General features: G+C 42.9%; 2 protein-coding genes across 6 annotated transcripts in view; one reads left to right on the top strand and one right to left on the bottom strand.

Annotated features, from left to right (window-relative positions):
* prrt4b (proline rich transmembrane protein 4b) overlaps positions 1-4,951 on the top strand; it is a 17,094-nt gene extending 12,143 nt beyond the window's left edge. The window contains exon 4 of the mRNA XM_042078668.1: positions 1,736-4,951. Coding sequence (XP_041934602.1) covers positions 1,736-3,765 — 2,030 coding nt within the window. The 3' untranslated portion in view covers positions 3,766-4,951. The remainder of the gene's footprint in view (positions 1-1,735) is intronic.
* On the bottom strand, positions 4,952-21,604 carry impdh1b (IMP (inosine 5'-monophosphate) dehydrogenase 1b). Of its 5 annotated transcripts, XM_042078670.1 has the most exons (17): positions 21,525-21,600; positions 20,654-21,070; positions 15,853-15,951; positions 15,656-15,730; positions 12,512-12,560; positions 10,848-10,949; positions 10,654-10,728; positions 9,679-9,885; positions 9,504-9,591; positions 9,103-9,302; positions 8,480-8,570; positions 8,282-8,377; positions 7,982-8,125; positions 7,724-7,868; positions 7,483-7,626; positions 7,300-7,383; positions 4,952-6,680 (listed from the first exon to the last, which is right to left on the bottom strand). In XM_042078670.1, exons 2-17 carry the CDS (start codon positions 20,872-20,874, stop codon positions 6,659-6,661), a joined length of 1,842 nt encoding a protein of 613 aa, XP_041934604.1. In that variant the 5' UTR covers positions 20,875-21,070; positions 21,525-21,600; the 3' UTR covers positions 4,952-6,658. The 5 variants fall into 5 exon arrangements, with proteins under 5 accessions (XP_041934604.1, XP_041934605.1, XP_041934606.1 ...); XM_042078671.1 differs by lacking the exon at positions 15,656-15,730 and having other exon boundaries at positions 21,525-21,599; XM_042078672.1 differs by lacking the exons at positions 20,654-21,070; positions 21,525-21,600 and adding an exon at positions 17,124-17,280.

Here is a 21,604-nt window from a genome sequence, read left to right as displayed (position 1 = left end):
GCCGACCACTGCTGACAGTTGTCTCTCTGCAGGATGTGGCTGAGTTATGTGTTTAACAACCTATTAAAGGGCACACAGCAGCCTAGCCCGACTCCCTGGGATCTGAGGAGCACTCGTCAGGGTGCAGTTTGGTGTTGTGGTTTCCTGATTAGAGAGAGGGACGTCTCTTTGGCTGGCTAATGAACAGTAAGACACACCCTCTTCAGGAAACCTCATCACATTAATCACACCGAGTGGGGGAGGAACAACAATAACAGACAGAGACATTCATTTATTTTCCAAAGGGTGTGCTGCGTGCATACACACATACATGCATATGGTCGCCTCTAAAGTAACATGCAACAATTTAATGCTGTGGCTGACCAACGCCCAGATGGAGTATTTTTGGTCAGACTGGCCTCAGGAAGGATAAAAAAGAACAAAAGCTGCCTATAGGAATCGGGAGCTCAAAAGAGGCCCTTCAAGAACATAAACAATGCCTTGCATGCAGAGAAGGGTGTGGAAGGAAGTTGTCTGCTAATAGTCAAAGACAGGGGTGCTGCTAGAAAATGTGGGCCCTATGACAATGTGCCCCCCCCACCCCCCCCGATGATATATAGTATTATTGAGGGGCTCTCTGAGAGCCCCCAGGCAGTGCTGGGCCCTTAGAATAGTCCTAACCCCCCCCCCCAACTCTCCCCTCTGTGGCACACAAATAAGACAAGCATAATTAATTTACCATTTGTTCATTTTCAAAAGTGGGAGAAAGATTTGGGAATATATAGCACCATTGCATGAAGTATGTTAACTGTGAAGTATGCAGTGGCCTCAGTCCTTAGTCTTTGCCTCAGGTGGAAGAGAAGAGGCGGAAGAGAACTCTTTTAAGAATGCTTGATGGTTTAACAGGTGGAATGAGAGCGAGAAATCTAAGCACAATCTGGTTAATAAGGGTCATCTACTCAGTGACATTGAGCCCTTCCTTCATCCTGCATCTCTCCTGTAAACCATGGACACGGTGGCATGTGAGCATGTGAGGACAACTAAGATTTGAAATAGGGCATTTGTGTGTCCCTTACAGTGATAAACTTTATTTGTGGTGTTTCCGTGATACTAGAAACCAGAAACATAGAAACTACAGATCATCCACATGCAGAAGATGATTTACACAAAAGAGCATGTGTGTGTGTGTGTGTGTGTGTGTGAGGTTGTGTGATATTTGTGGACTGGCCAGCAGGCACCCATTCACAGAGCAACCTTAAACACACACAGCTCAGGCCATTTTAACATAGGTCTCAGAAGATTGATGTAACACCCTTAAGTTTCAGAGCCAAGCCACAGGGAGTAAAGATGGCCACTTCCTCCCACGCTGCTCAGTGACATGCAAGACACCATCGTAATTCTGGATGGAAACAGCAGATGTTGGCAGAATGTTGTCAGGAATAAGTGCAGCGTGATCCCTGGCAGCTCCCCCTCTGTTCTCTCCACTTCTGTCCCCTGCTCAGCACGAGCCTGCCACTTGCAGAGCCTCACTTTTATTGCGGATTAACGCAGAAATGAACATACTTTCAGAGACCTGGCATGGTACCAGCTTTTCCCCCCAAGCAGACATTATCATGAGTGACACAGCTTTGAAAACACCCTGTGGTCGACATGTTATTGTTTCTACACACAGCAACATGTAACAGCCAGCTTTGTATGATAAAGACAAGACCCTTTGGGTGTGTAATGACTAAGCCAGACATCTCTTGTTTTTCAGAAGTCACACCCTCATCAACGGAGGACTGGGGAACTGGTCCAGCTCCCACAGACATGTCTCTACTCCCAGACTGCAATATGGAGCGGTCAGGAATCTGCAATACCACTGACAACTGGCCCCCCATATTTCCGAGTCACAAGGACCCTGCAAACACCACCACATTCGTCTACAACCAATCAAGTAACTCTCTCCTTGTGCCAGCCTCACCAATGTTTGTAGCTCTCCACTCTGACTGGAACAGTGCCATGGCAACTTGGGGACTGGCTTGGGAGGCACATATTTATGGTCTGGGCGGGGTGTTCTCTCTGGTCACCCTCGCCTCAGCCCTAAACCTGCTTTGTCTGCCGCTGCGTTGCCCCTCAGGATGTGGCTACTTTGCTCTGGTCAGCATCTTCCTGTTGGCGGCTGGCAGCACCAGGGCCTTTGCCCTGCTGTACGACGCCTACGGGCACCAGGGGAGACTAGGCTCCGCTGAGGCGTCTCTGTGGCTGTACGAAGCTCCCTTCCCTTGCCTGACTGCGGCGTTCGGCCTGGTCTTCTTACTGCTCTCCATGCGCTCCAGGATGCAGCTCTCCTACTCAGCCTTCCAGAGGCCGTGCTTTCTAGCCTGCCTGGTGCTGCTCCACTTCACTGCCGCGTTTGGCCCCATGACCCTGCTCGGCACAGACCAGCAGGGGGCGCCGCTCTGCCTCTTCCTCTCCCTGGTCTCCAGAGGGGCTTTCGTAGTCCTGGCCTCGTTTCTGTCGGCCGCTTACTTTGTGTTCTACTGTTACGTGCGCGCCGACTCCAAGCACATATACCACCTCAACAACACCTCCCCGACTCCAGCGGAGCGCTACAACCGCTGTCCCTTTGCAGAGAGCCGTGAATGGGAGCTCTCTGCCGCAGCCGTCCTGCTCTCTGCCGCTCTGTCACTAGCCTGTGCCGGCCTGCAGCTTTATGCCATGCTTCACGCATTGGGCTTTGCTGGTGGTCCAGAGGTGTTCAAGCCCTGGCCCTGGTGGTCTTTCCAGCTCAGCTGTCGGATTTGTGAGGCTGGAGTATGCCTCGCCCTGGCCCTGGTGGTAGCACAGCCTGTTTACTGCTCTGACCACCTGCCACAGCCTGGAAACTGCTGGACAGAATTACTGGCTGCCAAATCTCCCATCCTTCCAGGGACCTACCACTGGACCTTGAACCAGCAAGAAAAGCTAGCCATCTGTGATACCATTGGCCATGGGGAGACAGAGTGTCTCCCCCTGTATTCCCTGGTTGATGAGCGACTGGGAAACAGTCTAAATGGGCTGGACCTATTATATCATAGCAACCGTGCCCTGGCCTATCGAGATTTTGACCTTGACCAACCTGATGCCATTCCTGACACAAGGGAGTCATCCTGTGCCAGTGACTCCACAACGGACCTGCGACCTCCATCCCCCATCAACTTGCGTCGCAGCATTGACGAGGCTCTCTTCAGTGAGGACCTCTTTCCCATGAGCCTCTTCAGTCCTCTCAGGCCCTTCAGCTTCTGTGACCAGTCCCTGGACCCGCGCGGCACCCTGATAGCCCAGTCCAGCTGCACCCTGCCACTCAGGGAGAGTCTCCCCTCAGACCCAGGTCTTTTCCGGACAGCGTCCTGCGTGGAGATCCTCCCTCAGGCTTCTCTCCCCAGCCGTGAGCCAAAGGAGGCCTCGGGGGTGAGCCTGCCGCCCCCCCCTTCCCTTTCTCCCGCCACGTCGTCCTGCTGTTCGTCCCCCGAGGGCTGGCGAGGAAGTTCCAGCACGTCTTCTCTGTGCAGGCCCTCCCTGGCCGACTCCTCCTTAGTCCTCTGCTCCAGTCCAGAGCCGAATCCCCGGCCGTCCTCCCTCAGTGGCAGCTCAGGCCGCATGCTGCCCTCTGACCACCAGAGACAGTACCGTAATCTGGACTTGGTTTCGCAGGAGAGTTTGGACCAACGCTCGGAGCTGGACCAGACAGTCCAGGAGGAATTCAAAAGTGTGTGCAGACAGATAGATGCGCTGAGCATCTGTAGTGAAACTATTGACTTGTAAAGTATATAGGTTCCAATATGTACACTGACATAAATAAGCACAGATTTATAAACCTTGTAAGTATAAATACGGTAATGTAGAAGTGAAATCAACAGGCTGATGATCTACTGTCTAAAGTGCTAAAGCAAGGATTGATATTGGAATGATGGACAGTTTTGTGTTGCTGAATGAAGACTAGCCAAATCAAAGGTGCATTGTGTCTACTTTTCATAGTGCAGTCTAGCTTGTCTATTCAACGTTAATGTAAACTAATATTCTGTTGTGAAACACTGATTTTGACAAGGATATTAAGCTTAGAGTGTATTTGCGATTGTCTTAGGTCGGTACAGAGCATCTCTTAGTATTGTCCATTCGTTCTAATGAGGAGATACTTCTGACCTTAAGATGATTTTTAAGTCAATGAGCCCAAAGCTAAAAAATCTAAGCCACAATCAATATCCGAGGAATTTTTGCAGGTTAATAAATAAAGCTGTATATTGTCCAGATAGGAGGACTCATGTAAGTGACTTATAGGTGCATGAAGTGCCAGAGTTCTGGAAGTCAGGGCTGATTTTGTAAAGTTTGTAAAATGTAAAACTGTGTGATGCAGAGATTTGTAAACTTTTTGGAAAGTTTCAGATAAGTGATATTGTTGATAATTGTAAGCCTGTTTGTATAAAACATTTTATATTCTACATAAAGAAAGAATACTGTGACTGAATAACTACTGAAATGTTAATCCATTTAAATAGAATTGAAAGGTATTATCAAATTTTATATAAATATACATATATAATGCATATTACAGGTAAAACCATTTAATTTCAGTTTTGTATGATTTCGTACTGCTTGATGAGACATCCGCTTTGCCCTATAGAAGAGATGCACAGTATTTCGTAGCAGTATTGTATTGCCCCCCTCTGGTGGCATTAGGAACATGCTGTCAAAAAGAGGCTGCTAGATTGCATTGATTGTACTCAGACGGGTTATACCTTTGAATACAAGTAATGTGCTAAGCTATGTATCTGCCAAAATTTGTACTACCCCCCATATTCTTTAGCAAAACATTAACAAAGATGTGAATTTCTACATTTTTAGTGTGCATGTTATTTTATAAATCTGTTGGTGAAATGCTATATAGAAAGGATATCAGCGATGACAACTAATTGCTTAATTACAATAGAATAAAATGAAAAATATTCCAATCTATCCTTTGTGATAAACTTTATTTTTTCAATTTATTTGACAACAATGTTTGACAGCATAAGCAATTTGAATGTAAGCTAAATATTGTGTTGAATATTCACGTGTCAAGAGATTTTTGACCATGATGCAACCTTCAACTAGCAACAAACATCTGTTATTTGCATCATCTTCACACATCATGTACATGAACATATAGTACAACAATGATCAACCACTGCGTGTCTGAGGATGAGGTAATATTCGCAGCAAAACCTGCATTTTCTCCAATGCAGTGGGCACTACACCCAAGATGCAAGATGCACAGAAAGTGAAGACTATGAAGCACACTTCAAAAGACCCAATGTTATGCATCAAAAATGTTTAACCATCAACCTGTGACAAGTACTGAGCAAACAATGGCTGTATCGAAGCTTGTTTAGATAGAAGACTTCTGACCTCAGCATTCTGCATCTGATTCTCTATTTCAAGGCATATTAACGGCAACACATAGGCCAATGCAAGAGTAACAACGCAAGACAAATACATACTAGAAGTTAATAATGAACAAAATACTGTTATGTGACTGGTAACTCCTGATGCTTCCTGACGGGCTTGGATGTCAAGTTAGAGCATGATAAATACATACACACATCAGCTGTAGGTTTAGAGTAAAAAGTGTAGTACAAATACAGCCATGATATAGCTATATATAAAAAAAATCATCAATTAAGAGAGCATGCATATCAAAACCCTCATGCAGCCACAGTCTCTCCTTCATCAGTCGGGAATAACGTTCAGAAAATTCCAGTCAGGAGATTCTCGATTGTCAGACACCTTAGGGTGAGAACTATCCCAGAAAAACAAAGCTAGATTTAGCTTCTGGTCCCAAACCTTAAAATAAGCAGACACAGTACACCGAACAAATCTTCATTATATTCTAAGAAAGAATGACTATTCATTTGGCTTAAAGGTTCTTTGATGGGTATGGCATACCAATACAAAACGTAAGCTTATACATCGACAATACCCTTGACCTGGGCCATCACAGAATTGGTGATACGAAACATGGTGAGGAAGACACCATGAGTTAGATATACACATCAAGATGTTGGAACATACACATTTTGAAATTTCAAAAAGAAAATTTGATGGGTACAAAACTGCTCCATGTGTTATAACTGATGGCTACAAAACATTAAATTTGCCATTATACATGAGAGGTACTGTGACGCTCTTTGGGCATTGAGTGGACATCTGGATGTTTGTTGGCAATGGAGAATTGGAACTGCTGATAATGGTGCAGCGTCTCATTGTGGCTTCAGAGACTAGAAACCACTTCACAAGAACCAGAAAGGCCATATTCAATGTGATTATCACCACCATAACAAACACAAGTGCACACACACACACACACACACACACACACACACACTCTTGTGCACGCACACTCACACACGCACAGAAACAAGATCTCACTAGTTCAATGTTAACTGGGACTGTTTTGTGTAAACCCTGGTGCCCCATCTAGTGCAAAACCCATATGTTCAGAAGGGGGTCCCTCGGTCCTACCATCCCATTAGTGAGGGACAATGAGAGGAACAGGGAGGTCTGTGGAGTGGACTCTATGGATCAGATGAGGTTTGGTCAGATACATCGTTTGCGTTTGGTCGCTGCTGCAGTAGGGACATCAGGCGCCTCCCTCACACATCTCTTCACTTCAGTCTCAGTCTCAGTACAGTCGCTTCTCGTAACTGTGAACACAACGGTTACATTTCAAAACCCACAACACTGGATACAGATCAAAACAAATCCATATGCCACTCGCTCAGTCTACAGCAACTGGTCACCATATTAGCATACAGCTGATCCGTTCAGACCTGAAGGTCAAATCGTGAAGGACAACCTAGTCAAATCGTGCAAAGAGGCCTGGTGGGTCAACATCTTGAAGGGAGAGTTCCGAAAGGAGAGACCAGGCCTATTCTCGTCAGGGCATGTTAATGTGGCGACTGAATTCCTCCCAACCTACTGGGGCATATCACTACAGCAACCATGTTTAGGACTCTTGACTACAAGCTTAGCATGTACTTACATGGTACAAAAGAGTACCTACAGACCAGGCAGAGAGACAAACAGAGGAGAGATTTCACTGTGGATGAAGACTACATACAAATGTGTTCTACTGAGCTGCTTTACTTTGGTCAGCTGAATAATAATACATCCATGCCAAAGCTAATGATGTTACTGGCTTCAGAAAGGGGTTAGAATAGTGCTAAAGTGGTCAGCAGAACCAAAGGCTAGGTCACTACTGCCCCCAGTTAGCCCTCAAACTCCTGATGCCCCTAGCGCTCCACAGACTCCCTGCTGACTTACGAGTGGAGACCGTGCACTCCTCCCTCCACCTGGGCGGACATCGTCCTCTTCTCAAACTTGAGCTCTCCGGAGTACATCATGGAGCTGCATGGGGAAGCCAGAAAGAAAACAAGGCCAGTTAGACTCAAGCCTCTCTTCTTCCTTCTCAAATAGAAACCATGGAAAACCCAAACAGATACCCACCGTAGTACAGACAGGCTTTTGGCGCCAATATCCTGGCAGCCGTGCTGAATGCCAGCAATAAGATAAGGAATAAATTTGTGGATGGAGCCTTTATCCTGCACACAGCCCGATACGCCCTGGGCCACCTTAACGTTGTCACCCTCACTGCCACACAGCAAAGATCACAATCAACCATAAATGACATTTGGAAGCACTCATCATGCCCAATACATAGAGTTATGATTCTTCAATGTGTTCAGACCTGAAATAGCGCTTCTGACTGCTGGTGCTCTTCTCCATGGCGTCCAAAGAGCCCATCCCTCTGTACTTCTTCAGTCTCACACCGTCTGAGAAAAAGTACTCACCCGGGGCTTCAGTAGTGGCAGCCAGCAAAGAGCCCATCATCACTGTTGGTGGCAGAGGTCAAGAGGTCAACTGACTAGAGTGCAATGCAATGGTGTAAATGTAACAATTAGGTTACAACGAAATTAAAGATATACATCATTCAAAGAACAAAGACCTGTTGATGCTCCAAGAGAAAGAGCCTTCACTATATGGCCCACAGTCTGAATGCCACCGTCTGCGATGATGGGGACACCAAAACGTCTGGCGTACTCAGCCACTTTGTACACCGAGGTGCCTTGTGGCCGCCCACAGGCCATTACTGGGAAAAGAAAGGTCAGTCGGTCAGTGGGCATATGTATGGATGGAATAACATGCATAGCAATCAGCCACTCTTCATTTGAACTCCGTTCTCTCCACCCTCCACCTGGCCTCACATCAGCTCCTGTGCTAGTGAACACGGGGGCCCCTTACTGACCTTCCTGGGTGATGCAGATGGAACCACAACCCATTCCCACTCGCAAGGCATCCACACCAGCATCAATCAGGTTTTTTGCCTGGGCAGCAGTCACCACTTCACAAGAGACAGGAGGAGAAATGACTTCATATAGACGCACTCCTAACACAGAGGCATTGGTAACACATCATAACCATTCTTAACAGGCAAAACACTCACCATTCCCCCCAACCACCTGCAGTTCTGGATGTTTCTGCTTAATGTAGTGAATCATGTTGATCTGATACACAGAGTTGCCCTGGGAAGAATCCTAAGAGAGGCAAGGTAGTCAGCAGTTGAACAGCGCTACATATCTACATATCTAGCAGCGTTTATCATTTGTCTAAGTGTCATTCAAAAGAAGTTTGCAGATTGAGGTCCAACCTACACTGATAAAAAAAATAAAAACATCAACACTGTAAATGAACAGAGCTGGCAATGCCATAAGAATTGGTACAAATGTTCAGAGCTGTTCTATTTATTTATGTCATAATATCAGTAAGAGACAACATATACATATGTATAACATACAAAGAATTATTCCATAATGCTAATTTGTAGTTTGAGATTACTACAAGAGATTACTGGACAAATGAGTCAGCAGCTCAATGTGCGTTATCAGCTCAAAGTTAGTTATCAATGATTCATTTGGCATAGAATTCTGTGACTGGATCCCTCCCAGTGGCGATGACAAACTTAACATTCACAAATCTATTATTAGAGCACAAGCCTGGTAATAAAGGCTTCTAGTTGGTATTTTGACTGGCCTAAGGATGGCTTCCACAGATCATAATCCTCCTCACCAGCACTACCACGTCCACTCCAGCCTGGGCCAGCAAGTCTAGGCGGTACTTGTCGTCTTCGCGGGTTCCGATGGCAGCACCACACAGCAGCTGTTTGCGCGAGTCTTTGGAGGCCAGTGGGTAGTCCCTGTTCTTCTTCAGGTCAGTGCGAGCTATGATGGCTACCAACTCATCCTTGTCATTCACAATGGGAAGCTTGCCTAAATGGAAACACAGATGTCTGTTAGCAATCAAGCTCTTAAACCTATTTCAGTTTTGATCATTTCATATTAATTCACAGTAAACAAAAAAAACAAAACATACAGGATAAATGAATAAACCATAACATGGATATTCAATTATTTACAGACAAATGATTTGGGATTTAGGTTTTTCATTAACCTGGACGGTTAAATAGTTACCTTTCTTGCTGCGCTGAAGTATGTCATTTGCTTCTTTCAAAGTGACACCAGCTGGAGCAACAACAAGTTCTTCTCTTTTAGTCATCACCTGGAGAAAAAAAAACACGTCATAAGAGCAAACACACACACACACACAAATATCACAACCCCAAAGCAGACATGTAGGCAAACATACCTCAGACAAAGGCTTGCCATGGTCCTTCTCCAACAGGAAGTCAATGTCTCGTGATGTGACGATGCCCACCAATATGCCGCCCATCTTGCCCGTTTCTGTGACGGGGATGCCGGAGAAGCCATGGCGTACCTTCGCCTCAAACACATCACCCACTGTATGGAGTGGGCTCATCACCACTGGGTCTGTGATGAATCCCTGCTCAAACCTCTACAGAGACAGAGAGACAGAGAGACAGAGAGATAGATAGAGACAGACAGACAGACAGACAGACAGACAGATAGATAGAGACAGACAGAGACAGAGAGATAGATAGAGACAGACAGAGACAGAGAGATAGATAGAGACAGACAGAGACAGAGAGATAGATAGAGACAGAGAGACAGATAGATAGATACAGACAGACAGACAGACAGACAGACAGACAGAGACAGACAGATAGATAGAGACAGACAGAGACAGAGAGATAGATAGAGACAGACAGAGACAGAGAGATAGATAGAGACAGACAGAGACAGAGAGATAGATAGAGACAGACAGAGACAGAGAGATAGATAGAGACAGACAGAGACAGAGAGATAGATAGAGACAGAGAGACAGATAGATAGATACAGACAGACAGACAGACAGAGAGACAGAGAGATAGACAGACAGACAGACAGACAGACAGACAGACAGACAGACAGATAGAGACAGACAGAGACAGAGAGATAGATAGAGACAGACAGAGACAGAGAGATAGATAGAGACAGACAGAGACAGAGAGATAGATAGAGAGTAGATAGATAGAGATTTTAGCATGGTTGAAATCTTATCCACAGACATAAAAGCACTCAAGCTTGTGCCTCATCAGTAAGACAAGCACACAAAAAAGTACACCAATATGTGAAGATCTGCTAGAGTTTTAGAGCTTCAGCAGGAACTCATGAATGTAAAGGCATTGTAATCTGTTTATAATCTTTAAAAACACAATCTCACCTTCACTTTGCGAACTTCATTGGCCTGAAATTCTGGAGTGCAGTTGTGATGGATAAGACCAATGCCCCCCATCAGCTAGAAAACAATTCAGCCATTAGAGGAAGCCATTTCTAGCAGACACAGCAAACACGCACGCGCGCACACACACACACACACACACACACACACACACACACACACGAAGAGGCCCTTACCGCCATGGCTATGGCCATTGAGGACTCCGTAACTGTGTCCATTGGCGATGAAACGAGTGGTGTCTTCAGTGTGATCTTTCTGGTTAAAGCAGATGTGAGATCCTACAGAGTAAAATATTCATTTTAGCAGCAACTCTACCATGTCATAATTTCAGCAAATTCAGTTCTTAGATTTTGATGTGTGTCGATTTCTCCACAAGAGGGCAGACTATTACTGAATGTCTAAAAAGAATGGGAGTAGTATGCGTGGGTCGGGGTTTTTATGACCCATTGGAGATCTAATCTGCCCTGCCCAACCAAACAAAATATGCGTTAAACATCGACCTGAACCCAACCCGACCCACCAATTGCCAATTTTAATGATGAGTAAAGTGGTTGCATCCATATCATGGAGTAGTGTTCGCTTACATCAGGCGTTTTATTAAATAGACGCGTCTTTTAGGCCATCATCTGGATAATTAGAATCAAATTTAATTGATTGTGTGGATAAGCTTTGTCCCCTCCTATGGAGTATTTTCATGTCCAATGTGCATGTGCATTTGAGACAGAGAGAGGAGGTGGAAATCTTGTCCATGTGTATTTGAGACAGAGAGAGGAGGTGGAAATCTTACTTCTGCGCATGGCTATTTTCATGGATATAGCTCACTTTGCTATCCAACGATTTTGACCCGATCCGCGCACAACCCGCAATATTATCTACACATCCTACCCGCCTGACCCGCGGGTCAATACTGGTCGGCCGTCACCAGTGAGTTTAATTCTGTAAAAACATGCATAATTTAAAATATTTGGACTATATTACTCCATTTATTCATTCAAAAAAATCTGAGCACCTCCCTCAGTACCTGTTCACATGATGAGCACAAATAATAATTAATAAGCACAAAAGTGAAAGGAGGATAAAGGAGGAATCTGTCGCTCACACACACACTTTTGGACTTTACATATTGAATACAAGTGCTTTTTAGCAAATAATCTAATTATGCCATTTAATTTGCTACAAACTTGAGCACGAGGTATGACTGCACAGGACCATATCTGCACGTGGAAAAGCTTCATCATGAGAGAATTTCTGCTCTGCGTGCCTAAATGTGCTCCTGTGAGTAGGGGCTTGTGATGAGCACTTGCTCACTTACATGTGCTTGAGGTTTGTATCACCATACTTGATCTGATGTCATTTGAATAGAATCACATTTGGATGATTTTAAACTTTAACAAATGCTGGACACAGCAAAACACATGGAGACCAGGTTTAGGCTTCAGGCTAGAATGGTGTCATCACCCCCTCCAAGTGAAATTATAATGAGCCGAATTTAAAAAAAAAAAAAAAAGACACAAAAAGAACCAACCAAATCAATGTACTAATGAGGCAACATGGGACCAAAGACAAAAATAAAGATCCACAGTGAGAGAGCAAAAGAGATTTGGAAGGCGAGACTGCAGGCAGCCATTTTGATTTGAATGTGGTAATGCTATGGCTCCCCAGATGGCAGCTAGTTGTTTGTGAACATTTGCCTAATTCAGCTCTATTGATCATAAGCAAACCAGAGTCCCCAAACCGCATGACATGAATAGTTCAAAGGTCAAAGTAATATGTGGTGTGTATGCGCTTTTCCAATATCATTAAAGGACTCAAGTTTATAAAGCACAAGCAGGATGCTTACCACGTCATCAGCACTGAAGTCTATAAATCCAGGCAGAATCAGAAAGTCGCTGAAAGAGAGGAGGAGTACAGATAAGAGAACCACCAGACACATACGTGGATCTAAGCGCCCCGTCATGAAACAGCATCGTCCACAAGCTGAAGTAGGTCACTCAAACATGTAAAACACTATACTTACACTATAATTAGTAATCACATGATTTCATATAACTACTCCTATAGTTAAACTAGTCACTATAGCCTACAGTGTGACAGTGTAACTGAGTATTGGATAACTAGGCCTTCTGTTCTTAAATTGACATTTAGACTACATATTCAAACTGCTGTGTCTGAAACAACTCATGGGGAATGGGTGAATTTAGTTGCAGTCAGACTGGATATATAACAAAACAACTCATGGGGAATGTAGTTGCAGTCAGACTGGATATATAAACAATGCAGGCTGGAGTGTGACCACAGTGGTTAGCCTGCTCCTCAATCAGATGGGAGGCTCACTGTGTGGTTTGGCAAATGGGTGTGAACGTAGACTGGAGGAATAGGCCCTAGTTTATTTAACAGTGACCCTGAGAGAGAGGCAGATGGAGGGAATAGGGAAATAAGGCAGGGAGAAGTGCCAGCATGGAAAGTCAGCTGTACAGGGAACCACAAAGAAAGAAAACAGACAGCATGTGACAAAGGACAGAATGGTGGCTCATGCAAGAGAAAGAAAGAAAAGGAGGGAGTTTTAGAAGACAGACAGACAGAGAGGAAAGAGGGGGGGCTCCCTGACCACATTGAGAGCACAGTATGCTTTCCTCCTCCACAGAAAGTGGGCAGACAGGGCCTAAAATAAGACTGCTTTGCAAGCTGAACGCACAGGGGTGTGTCCGTACTTACATGAGCAGGCCACCAGTTTCATTATAAATAAATCAGGAAATGTTTTTGTAAGTGTGATGAAATGCTGTCAAAATGCCATAGGTTTTAAGACTTTGGACAAGTAGAAATAAAGTGTATATTGTAGTGGAGTCTAGATGTAAATCCAACTGGTATGCCTCAAACATTGCCTGCTGTACAGTCTATATAACCAACTTATGGTTTATTTACTTGTCAGCATACCAAAAATGCCACAAGTTCTAATCTTATAGGAGACAATTGAGTAGTGAATTGTGCAATCACTATTGGCCCAATAATTGAAATCCATTTGCACACAAAAACAGAAATGTTAGTCAAATTACTATTCAAGTAACCTTGCCCAAAGATTATTGACTTGTCAGGATACCGGACCTATGACTTACTGGAGGCATACTGACTGTAGTGAACTGTGCACCACTATTTGCAGAAGAATGGAAATTGCACAAGTATGGGAAACCAAAACAATTCATTTGTTACCATTTTTTTTAAGTAGCCTTGCCCAAAGATTCTTCATTGAAGGCTACTCATATGCTTTATGGATCAACCCTATAATGACATTTGAACCCTATAATGACATGAGTGTTTCCTTCTTCTGTATATTTAGTGACATTCGGAATTTACATACATCTACCTGGCAAATTCATTAAGACATTTAGAATCTACTTTCTCAGGTCAATTTATAACCTAATTTACATGAGGAAATACATCTAATATGAACCAGTTATGTGCCAATGAGACTGATGTCTAAAGGGACCAGTATTTTGCCTACTTTTCTTGAAATAGCCTAATACTACCAGCTGGTGGGCTATTTTGTGCATGGGCAGTGCCACCTGGCTGCTACCAAATCCGCTTGTACACACAGAGTCCTGATGTAGTAAATGTATCCGGAAACCAGATTACAGGACAATCCTTCTACTGGACAATCTGAACTACTGTTAGACTTCCAATTCTCCTGGGCCAGGTATTTCTTTCATGCTGATGTGAAAAGATCAGTGAGACAGATCTGCTGCATTCCCTCTGCAATAACACAGTAGTGTGAACTTGAACCAGGATAGGAAATACTCTCTCTCTCTACATGCTAGTGTGAACACATATGGTTATGCAAGAAAGGCTGTGCAGTATGTGGGAGTAGTGTCATGCACTTGTGTCAAAAATGATTATGATCCCATCACATACACCATTCCACAGAACCTGGGCCTACCTCCTACCTCCCACCCCCACACTCAGCCCAAGGGCCTCACATGACAGAGCCTCAGGACAGTCATGTGCCAAGCATTCTGTCCCGGTGTGGAATTCATTACAGCCCGGCCTGACATCCACTACACAGTGGCACATGCTCAATTAACCCTGTGCACTATAAATTACATCCTACCCTCAGTCAATGATCTTCCAACAGAGATCTGAAGATTCATTTGCAACCACCCCCACCCCCACACATCTCCCACCCACCCTTTCCAAATGCATACCATGATCATTTTAAACTTTTTAAATCCTACAATATACATTATATGAATGCTTACCAACATGCATTTGATGCATCTTTACGATGGATTTGCAGCTACAGCACTGTACACTTAAGTTATTGACCAAAGGAAAACAATATGTAGGTGGTTAGTCAGTAAAACTATATTTGTTAGTTTGACAGGAATAGGAGTTGGACACAAATGGTCAGCAACTGAAGAAAACAATCAGAATGACACCAAGTCAAAGCATTCACTGTCAAAGTCCTCATAGAGCATTCACCTGTAGAGTTCCATGTGCAAAACATTTTGACCACTAAACTATTGTGTTGTTAGACAACTTAGAATATTAGAATGCAGAAAATTATTAGAGATCATATGATGAATTCCTTTGTGTTAATTCATTTAATATATGATCAGGTTTCCAATCACCATCATCTCAAAGAATCAGGTATCAAGACATGCACTGTGATTCTTCATGACAGCCAGAATGTAATCATATCACTATTGGAAGCAAAAGTCATTCACAGACAAACATGATAGCAAGCAGTGATCAGAACTTCAACCTAGGTGACTACGCTCTGCCCCTTTTATTTGCAACTAATGTATTGCTGAATGTTCCGACAGGGCACCCAGGCTTCTGCCTTCTCTGAGTAGTATTTATTATATTTTGAGTGGACTGGACTGGTTTGAATGGAGAAAGAATTATTTGCTTCCCCTATGAACATTCAAGCGGCAGGTAACAGTGTAGTGTCGTAAACAGATGGAAATAAAGTCGACCATTGGCTACTCACTTGTAAGTAATACCGTCCCCACTAGAGCATAGCTCTTCCGCCTTGAGTCCGTCTGCGACAGACTGCTGATCTGATCTGCCAATTTAAAACGCAACGTGTTGCCCATTACATTGCTCTGACCCTCTCCCAGTCTTAGCGGTTCACTTAGATTAAAGGTTTCTCTTCAGAAAGGTGTCAATGACATCTGTACCACTTACTTGTAGGTGAGTCCATCACCAACAGAAAAGAGCTGCTGTGCTGACAGTCCATCCTCAGGGACATAACCTGTGCCTCCACTGATCAAGTAATCAGCCATACTGTTGAGGGAAGGGAGAAAGGGAGAGAGTGAGGCTATGATTGTTTTGAACAGAGACAGGGATGCATAACTAGCATCAGTTGCTGTGACGTGAAGGCACATGGCTTGGATATCATAAGATAATGCCTACTTTACAATAAACAAATACATTGACAGCACTTCAGAGCCCATGGCTCAATAACTTCCAACAAAAATGCTATAATGTAGCCTATTTTGAGCCAAAACAACATGATTAGGCTACTCCCCTATCAGGTTGATGATCCTGACATTATTTCATACTAGCCAAATGAGGTGGCTTGTCATCTACCTTTCCGTTGTATTTGAAGAGTAGCACTTCATTAATAGGTGTACCCCGATTGTGATTCCAGTGTCAAACAGGGCAAAAATGCATGTCTACTACCTGGTACTCCCGTTTTGACGCAATTCATTCATATCTGAAATCTGGTCGACTGGCCTGCTGACCCACATAGCGCACATCCATCCTAAATCACTTGCATCAGGGTGGAGTGCAACCTTTGCACACGCACACACACACACAAATCTGCATCGTCACAACATTTCCAAAATGCTATATTTAGAGGCGTGATGGCACATTTTTATCTGCGCAGACTGCTCACTTCACAATGCATGTCTATGAAGTAGGCTAACGTTACGGGGTGCACTCCCCTATTTTCATAAAGATGCATGTTCTTCACAGGCCCAATATAAACACACGTGTTAGACCGTTTCTATTTGCTATGACGGTAGCAAACAACTTGCTTGCTGTATAAGGATGTGATGTGATTGTAATCAATACAGCAAACTAACAGAACCGTAGGAAAACGTCACCATGCATCCTGAGCATGAGTAGGCTAGACAACGTGTCGTCGTAGCCTGCCTTTAGTAATGTTAGCTGCCCTTAGCGAGTAGCAGTCAAACAAATCTGTATGCTAACCTTGAGAAAATTCCATATGATGTAGCCACAGTGCTATGCATTAAGCGAAATATTTTAAATCCGTAGTCCTGAAACCAATGAAGTTACACAAGCTATTCCTCAACATTTCAAATCAGGCTTTCTGACATAATGAATAACACAGCCTACCCGCAAACGTTTACTCTAGCGTTAGTTGGTTCACTTAATCTCTACAAAGTACACTAATGAAGGTAGGCCTACAAGTAAAAGTACATTATTACCTTTCGTCTTGCTGCTGTTAACGAAGTTTGACGGTCCCACAAAAGTTGGGTTCTTTCTCTGGCTACAGTGTTTCAGCGTTAAAAAGACAGTTTATGTCGCCGCGTCACATCCTCCCCTCAAATGTAGCATCATCCACGTGGTGACGGCTGGGTTAACCCTTTCATACTACAATGTAGCCTAGTTGGCAACATGTGAATCTTGGGCTTTGTAACCAGTTTATAGTTTATTCTGTCCGGACCCGCGCCGTATCTGTTTATTTGATATTTGAATGTTATTTTTTAAATGTCTTTCTATGCTGCTGAGTTGTAATGCAAGAAAATTCCTGTGTTTAAACGGACATTAAAGTAGGCCTACTTATACCGTATTATCTTATCTTATTTTATAATTAGGCTATAGGCTATTAAATCAAAGACTGAAATGTTACAATGCGTTAGGCCTAATCTATAATCTATCATTTTTGTCGTTATTTTTTAGACATAGGCTGATTGTTAGGCCTATTTATTCTTATTTATGTTTGTAACTTGGGGCCTGACTGATGTGGTATCTATATGAATGGCTGTAGAGAGCAGTTAACCTTCCCCTCACTTTCAACAGACTTTCAGTGCACAAAAATGTCAGCCTTGGTTCCTACTAGGCCTGTTTAAGATACAATGACGGAAAATTTAGCCAGCAGCACATTAGAAAGGCCTGGGATACTTGGTCTTCAGTGGGATTTGAAAACAACTGTAGTCTATGCTTAATGTAAAATATGTGTTAGCTTGCAAAATGAAAAAGCTTATCCCTGTACTAGGCTGATTTTTGTGATTGCTATCAAATGAGAATCCACTATGTCAGTGCTGGATTTGACCTGGCTAACTGAGAGCACCACTGTTGTATTTAGAAGTCAGCTGAGACCAGTTACAACTAAACAATTTGCAGATGACAAAACTGGTTCAGCATTTGAAGATTAATCTCAACTGACTCGAAGCCAGGCAGAACATATAAACTGATCAAAATTTTACAATGACTCATGTCACAATTCATTTCATATTTTTACCCATTAAAAAATAAAATAAATATAAGCTAAGGCATTGCAATGGTTTGAAGGATCCTCAATTTGCAATGATAAGAGTCTTCCAGAATTTTTGGAATTTGTGTTGTCAATGTGTTGAGTTAGGCTGCAGAAATGTCACCTAATGCATCTCCCAAAATTCGGATTGGGCCAATCTAACTTCCCAAACCATATGGTCAAGCTTATCCCACAACAGCTCAATAGGATTTCCATGTGACTATATGATCCAATCTTTTTCTTTTGCCTATTTTAATAATTTAATTGGACATTCTCAGATAGTTTTACATTGAAACTCTGGCTAGGAGGGCAATATTCTGTCACCTCACCTCTTTCATTTTTGAAGGTACTATTTACAAAGATTCTGAAAATAGAGACTGATACTTTAATTCTCGTAAGTGGGTCATGATTCACTTTCTGTCTTGGTTATAGCCAGCTTACTGTTCTGTGGATGCAGTGATGCGCCTTTGTGATATATTATCAGTTTCTTGAAATTCTATTGCCTCCAAACTACAACAGATTGATGTTTATGATGAAAGCTCTTTCTTTCTGCTCATAATAAACCCTACAAATGCTAATGCTTTTATTCAACTATGATTATCATCCTGCTCATGTAGTGTAATGTGCCAGTGTAGCACAGGAGTGATGGTTGCAATGAATGGGACCTGCATTGTGCGCACCTTTGTAGATATTCCTCAGAAAACAACCATTTCCAACTACAGTACACTATCAGTTACAGTCATTGAAAAAACTTTAAGACCAACGTTGGCAAAAAGTATTTGTTTTTTCCTTTTCCTTTCTCTGAATGCAGTGAACAACATTTACAATGTCTTGACAATATATTTAAGCAACACACACACAGACACACACACACACTTTGGTCAAGTGCATTTTTAAGGGGATACGTTTTAAGTATCTAATGAAAGCATCCAGTTAGACAAATGAAGGCAGGAGAGTGTGCTCTATACCCAGACTAATAATAGTACGATGTGAGGACTTCCTAGTGCACAAATGTACACTAGGAAGTACAAGCGTGTATGCAAGTTTACGTGCATGCATACACACACACACACACACACACACACACACACACGCAAAGACATATATTATTCTGTCCTCAGACACAACAGTACTAGTCAGTCATTGCAGCATATGTTGAGTCAGTGGAGGGTAAGACAATAGCAGATTACTGTAAGTAAACAGTAACTAATGACCCATTTTGCACTTCTAGTAATTCTAGAAGTTTTGGTTTGTATTTGAGGCAAGATATTTGTTTCAATCAAAAATCTATTTTTGGTATCATTTGCATGGCAAAGGTCACTGCTGGGTTGATGGGTTGAAGTTCCACTGACATCACATCACATTTAGAAACAGGCAGCAGCTGCATGCATTAGGATGCACCTGCATTTTCCGGATATAAGGCAAGTCTTCAAAAAGCATAGGAAGAATGACAGGAATGCCCAAGCATAACCGATGACCACCAACCATAGTGTTTTAACAGTCAAGCAGAAATATGGCCTGCAGATTACACACACACATCAGCTGTGACATACTTAATATTCTGTGTAGACCTCCTAATCTGTGACTACCTGCACCGTTAACAGAGAAGATAGTGAAACATCTGAGTGCCATAGAGTGCCATCAATGACATACACAGCAAGGATAAAAACTAAAAACAACAACATAGATTGGTTACAGTCTTCCTTACCTACATCATGTATAGAGAGCAGGCTCACATGCCTGCCTAGCACAGTCCATGTGAGTACCAGCAGAAACAAAGACTGTCAGTCAGATAAAAGTATCCACATTGCATACATTTGCACTATTACCTCAGTAGCACACAGATTAGACATACGTTAGTGTACACTGATGTCTCACTGATTAACTCACAGATTTGTCTCTTTCAAGTTTCTTTTAATTGGACAATTCTGGGAAAGGAAGTGCCTTGTGCCTGCAATCTTAAAATAATATAATATCAAAAACAGGAAAGATATACCAACATGGCCTGCTCTAAGTGATTATATTTAAGTCAGTAATAAACCATGGTGAAACCTCAAGAGGTCCTGTGTGTTTCTCCATATGTGGGTCACCAGATATATGGGTCAGAGATTCCTCATGTACTGTATGAGTGTCTATTTAAAGCACCAATTTAGGCCCATTTGGATTTTACTGCAGCTTTGCATTCTCACTGTTTGGTGTGCACAGCTCAAGGATATCCAGTCTGCCAGTCCAAAAATACCAAGACATAAGGTCTCATCTGTTCCAGCAACAAGAGAACATGTGACACACTTATTTGTGGTACCCAAAGTTTTTATGGGTTTAAAAGAAACTGACAATGACATATTTTGCATACTTAGATTTGCCTACATCAGGTTAAACACCATCATCGGATTCATAAAATTCAGACAAGCATAGTTAACTTAACACCATGGCCTATAAGACCATAAGCCCCCTATTCCCACTTTACACCCCTTCTCTTACCTTTCCGGTTCAAATCCAGCCTGGATGCGGGTGGCATTGTAGCGCTGAGCTGCTGTTTCATGCCCATGTCCGAATCCATAGGAGGGTCTGTGGAAGTGAAGGTCTCTATCCGAAAGCAGGTGAGGAGTTGGCAGTAGGTTACCCCCAGTCTTACTGTAGCCCAGTATTTGACCACTTTGCTCTGCATCCAGCTGGACAGGTCCATGACTGTAAGCCTCCATTTCTGCAATGGTGGTTATAACAGATTCCAGAAACAGAACAGAGTCGCTCCTGCTTTCACTCTTGCTCTCCCTGACAACCTTGAGCAGAGCAGACTGATGGTCCACCTGATCCAGTCAGCTCACATGCGCAAGTTTTATTCAAAGGAGCTCTGCAGCAGTCTCAGATTTCACAGGGTAATATTTGCACCATGTGTCGCTGTGAAAATAAATAGATAGGACCCAATTTTAAAAAATGGTCTTCATTTGTTAAGATAATAATAATAATAATAATAATAATAATAATAATAATAATAATACATTTTATTTATAGAGCGCTTTATCATGTACTCAAAGCACTGAACATTGTAGGGTAAAAAAAGGAGGCAGGCAGGATTAAAAGTAAAAGGTAAATAAAGTAGAATAAAATAGAAATTAGGAGGTTTAGGAGGAAGATGAGGGTTAATTACTTCAATAGAAATTAAGAGGTTTAGGAGGAAGATGAGGGTTAATTACTTCAATAGAAATTAGGAGGTTAGGAGGAAGATGAGGGTTAATTACTCCACAGTGCAATCTCTTTACATTTTTTAAAAACTTTCCTATGAGAGAGCGATAGAGAGAGGGGATTAGAGACAGACCAAAACAAGAACATGCTGTGTCTAAGAAATACACACCTGCTCCCCATGAGAAGAATATTCTCAGCCGAGTGTCCCTCTGTGTGTGAATGCCCCTGTTGCCCTTAGCTGCTGTGCTG

This window comes from Alosa sapidissima, chromosome 22 (genome assembly GCF_018492685.1).
Source record: "Alosa sapidissima isolate fAloSap1 chromosome 22, fAloSap1.pri, whole genome shotgun sequence".
In the NCBI taxonomy this organism is placed as follows: Eukaryota; Metazoa; Chordata; class Actinopteri; order Clupeiformes; family Clupeidae; genus Alosa; species Alosa sapidissima.
Note: the sequence above shows the minus strand (reverse complement) of the source record. Positions and strands in the feature narration are given on the sequence as shown.

Excerpts from the sequence above, each read along its gene's own strand:
- impdh1b (XM_042078669.1), bottom strand. The coding sequence starts at position 20,874 with ATGGAGGCTTACAGTCATGGACCTGTCCAGCTGGATGCAGAGCAAAGT. Across the intron at positions 10,729-10,847 it reads CAATGGCCATAGCCATGGCG|CTGATGGGGGGCATTGGTCT; the intron begins GTAAGGGCCTCT and ends ATTGTTTTCTAG. Across the intron at positions 9,886-10,653 it reads ATGAAGTTCGCAAAGTGAAG|AGGTTTGAGCAGGGATTCAT; the intron begins GTGAGATTGTGT and ends CTGTCTCTGTAG.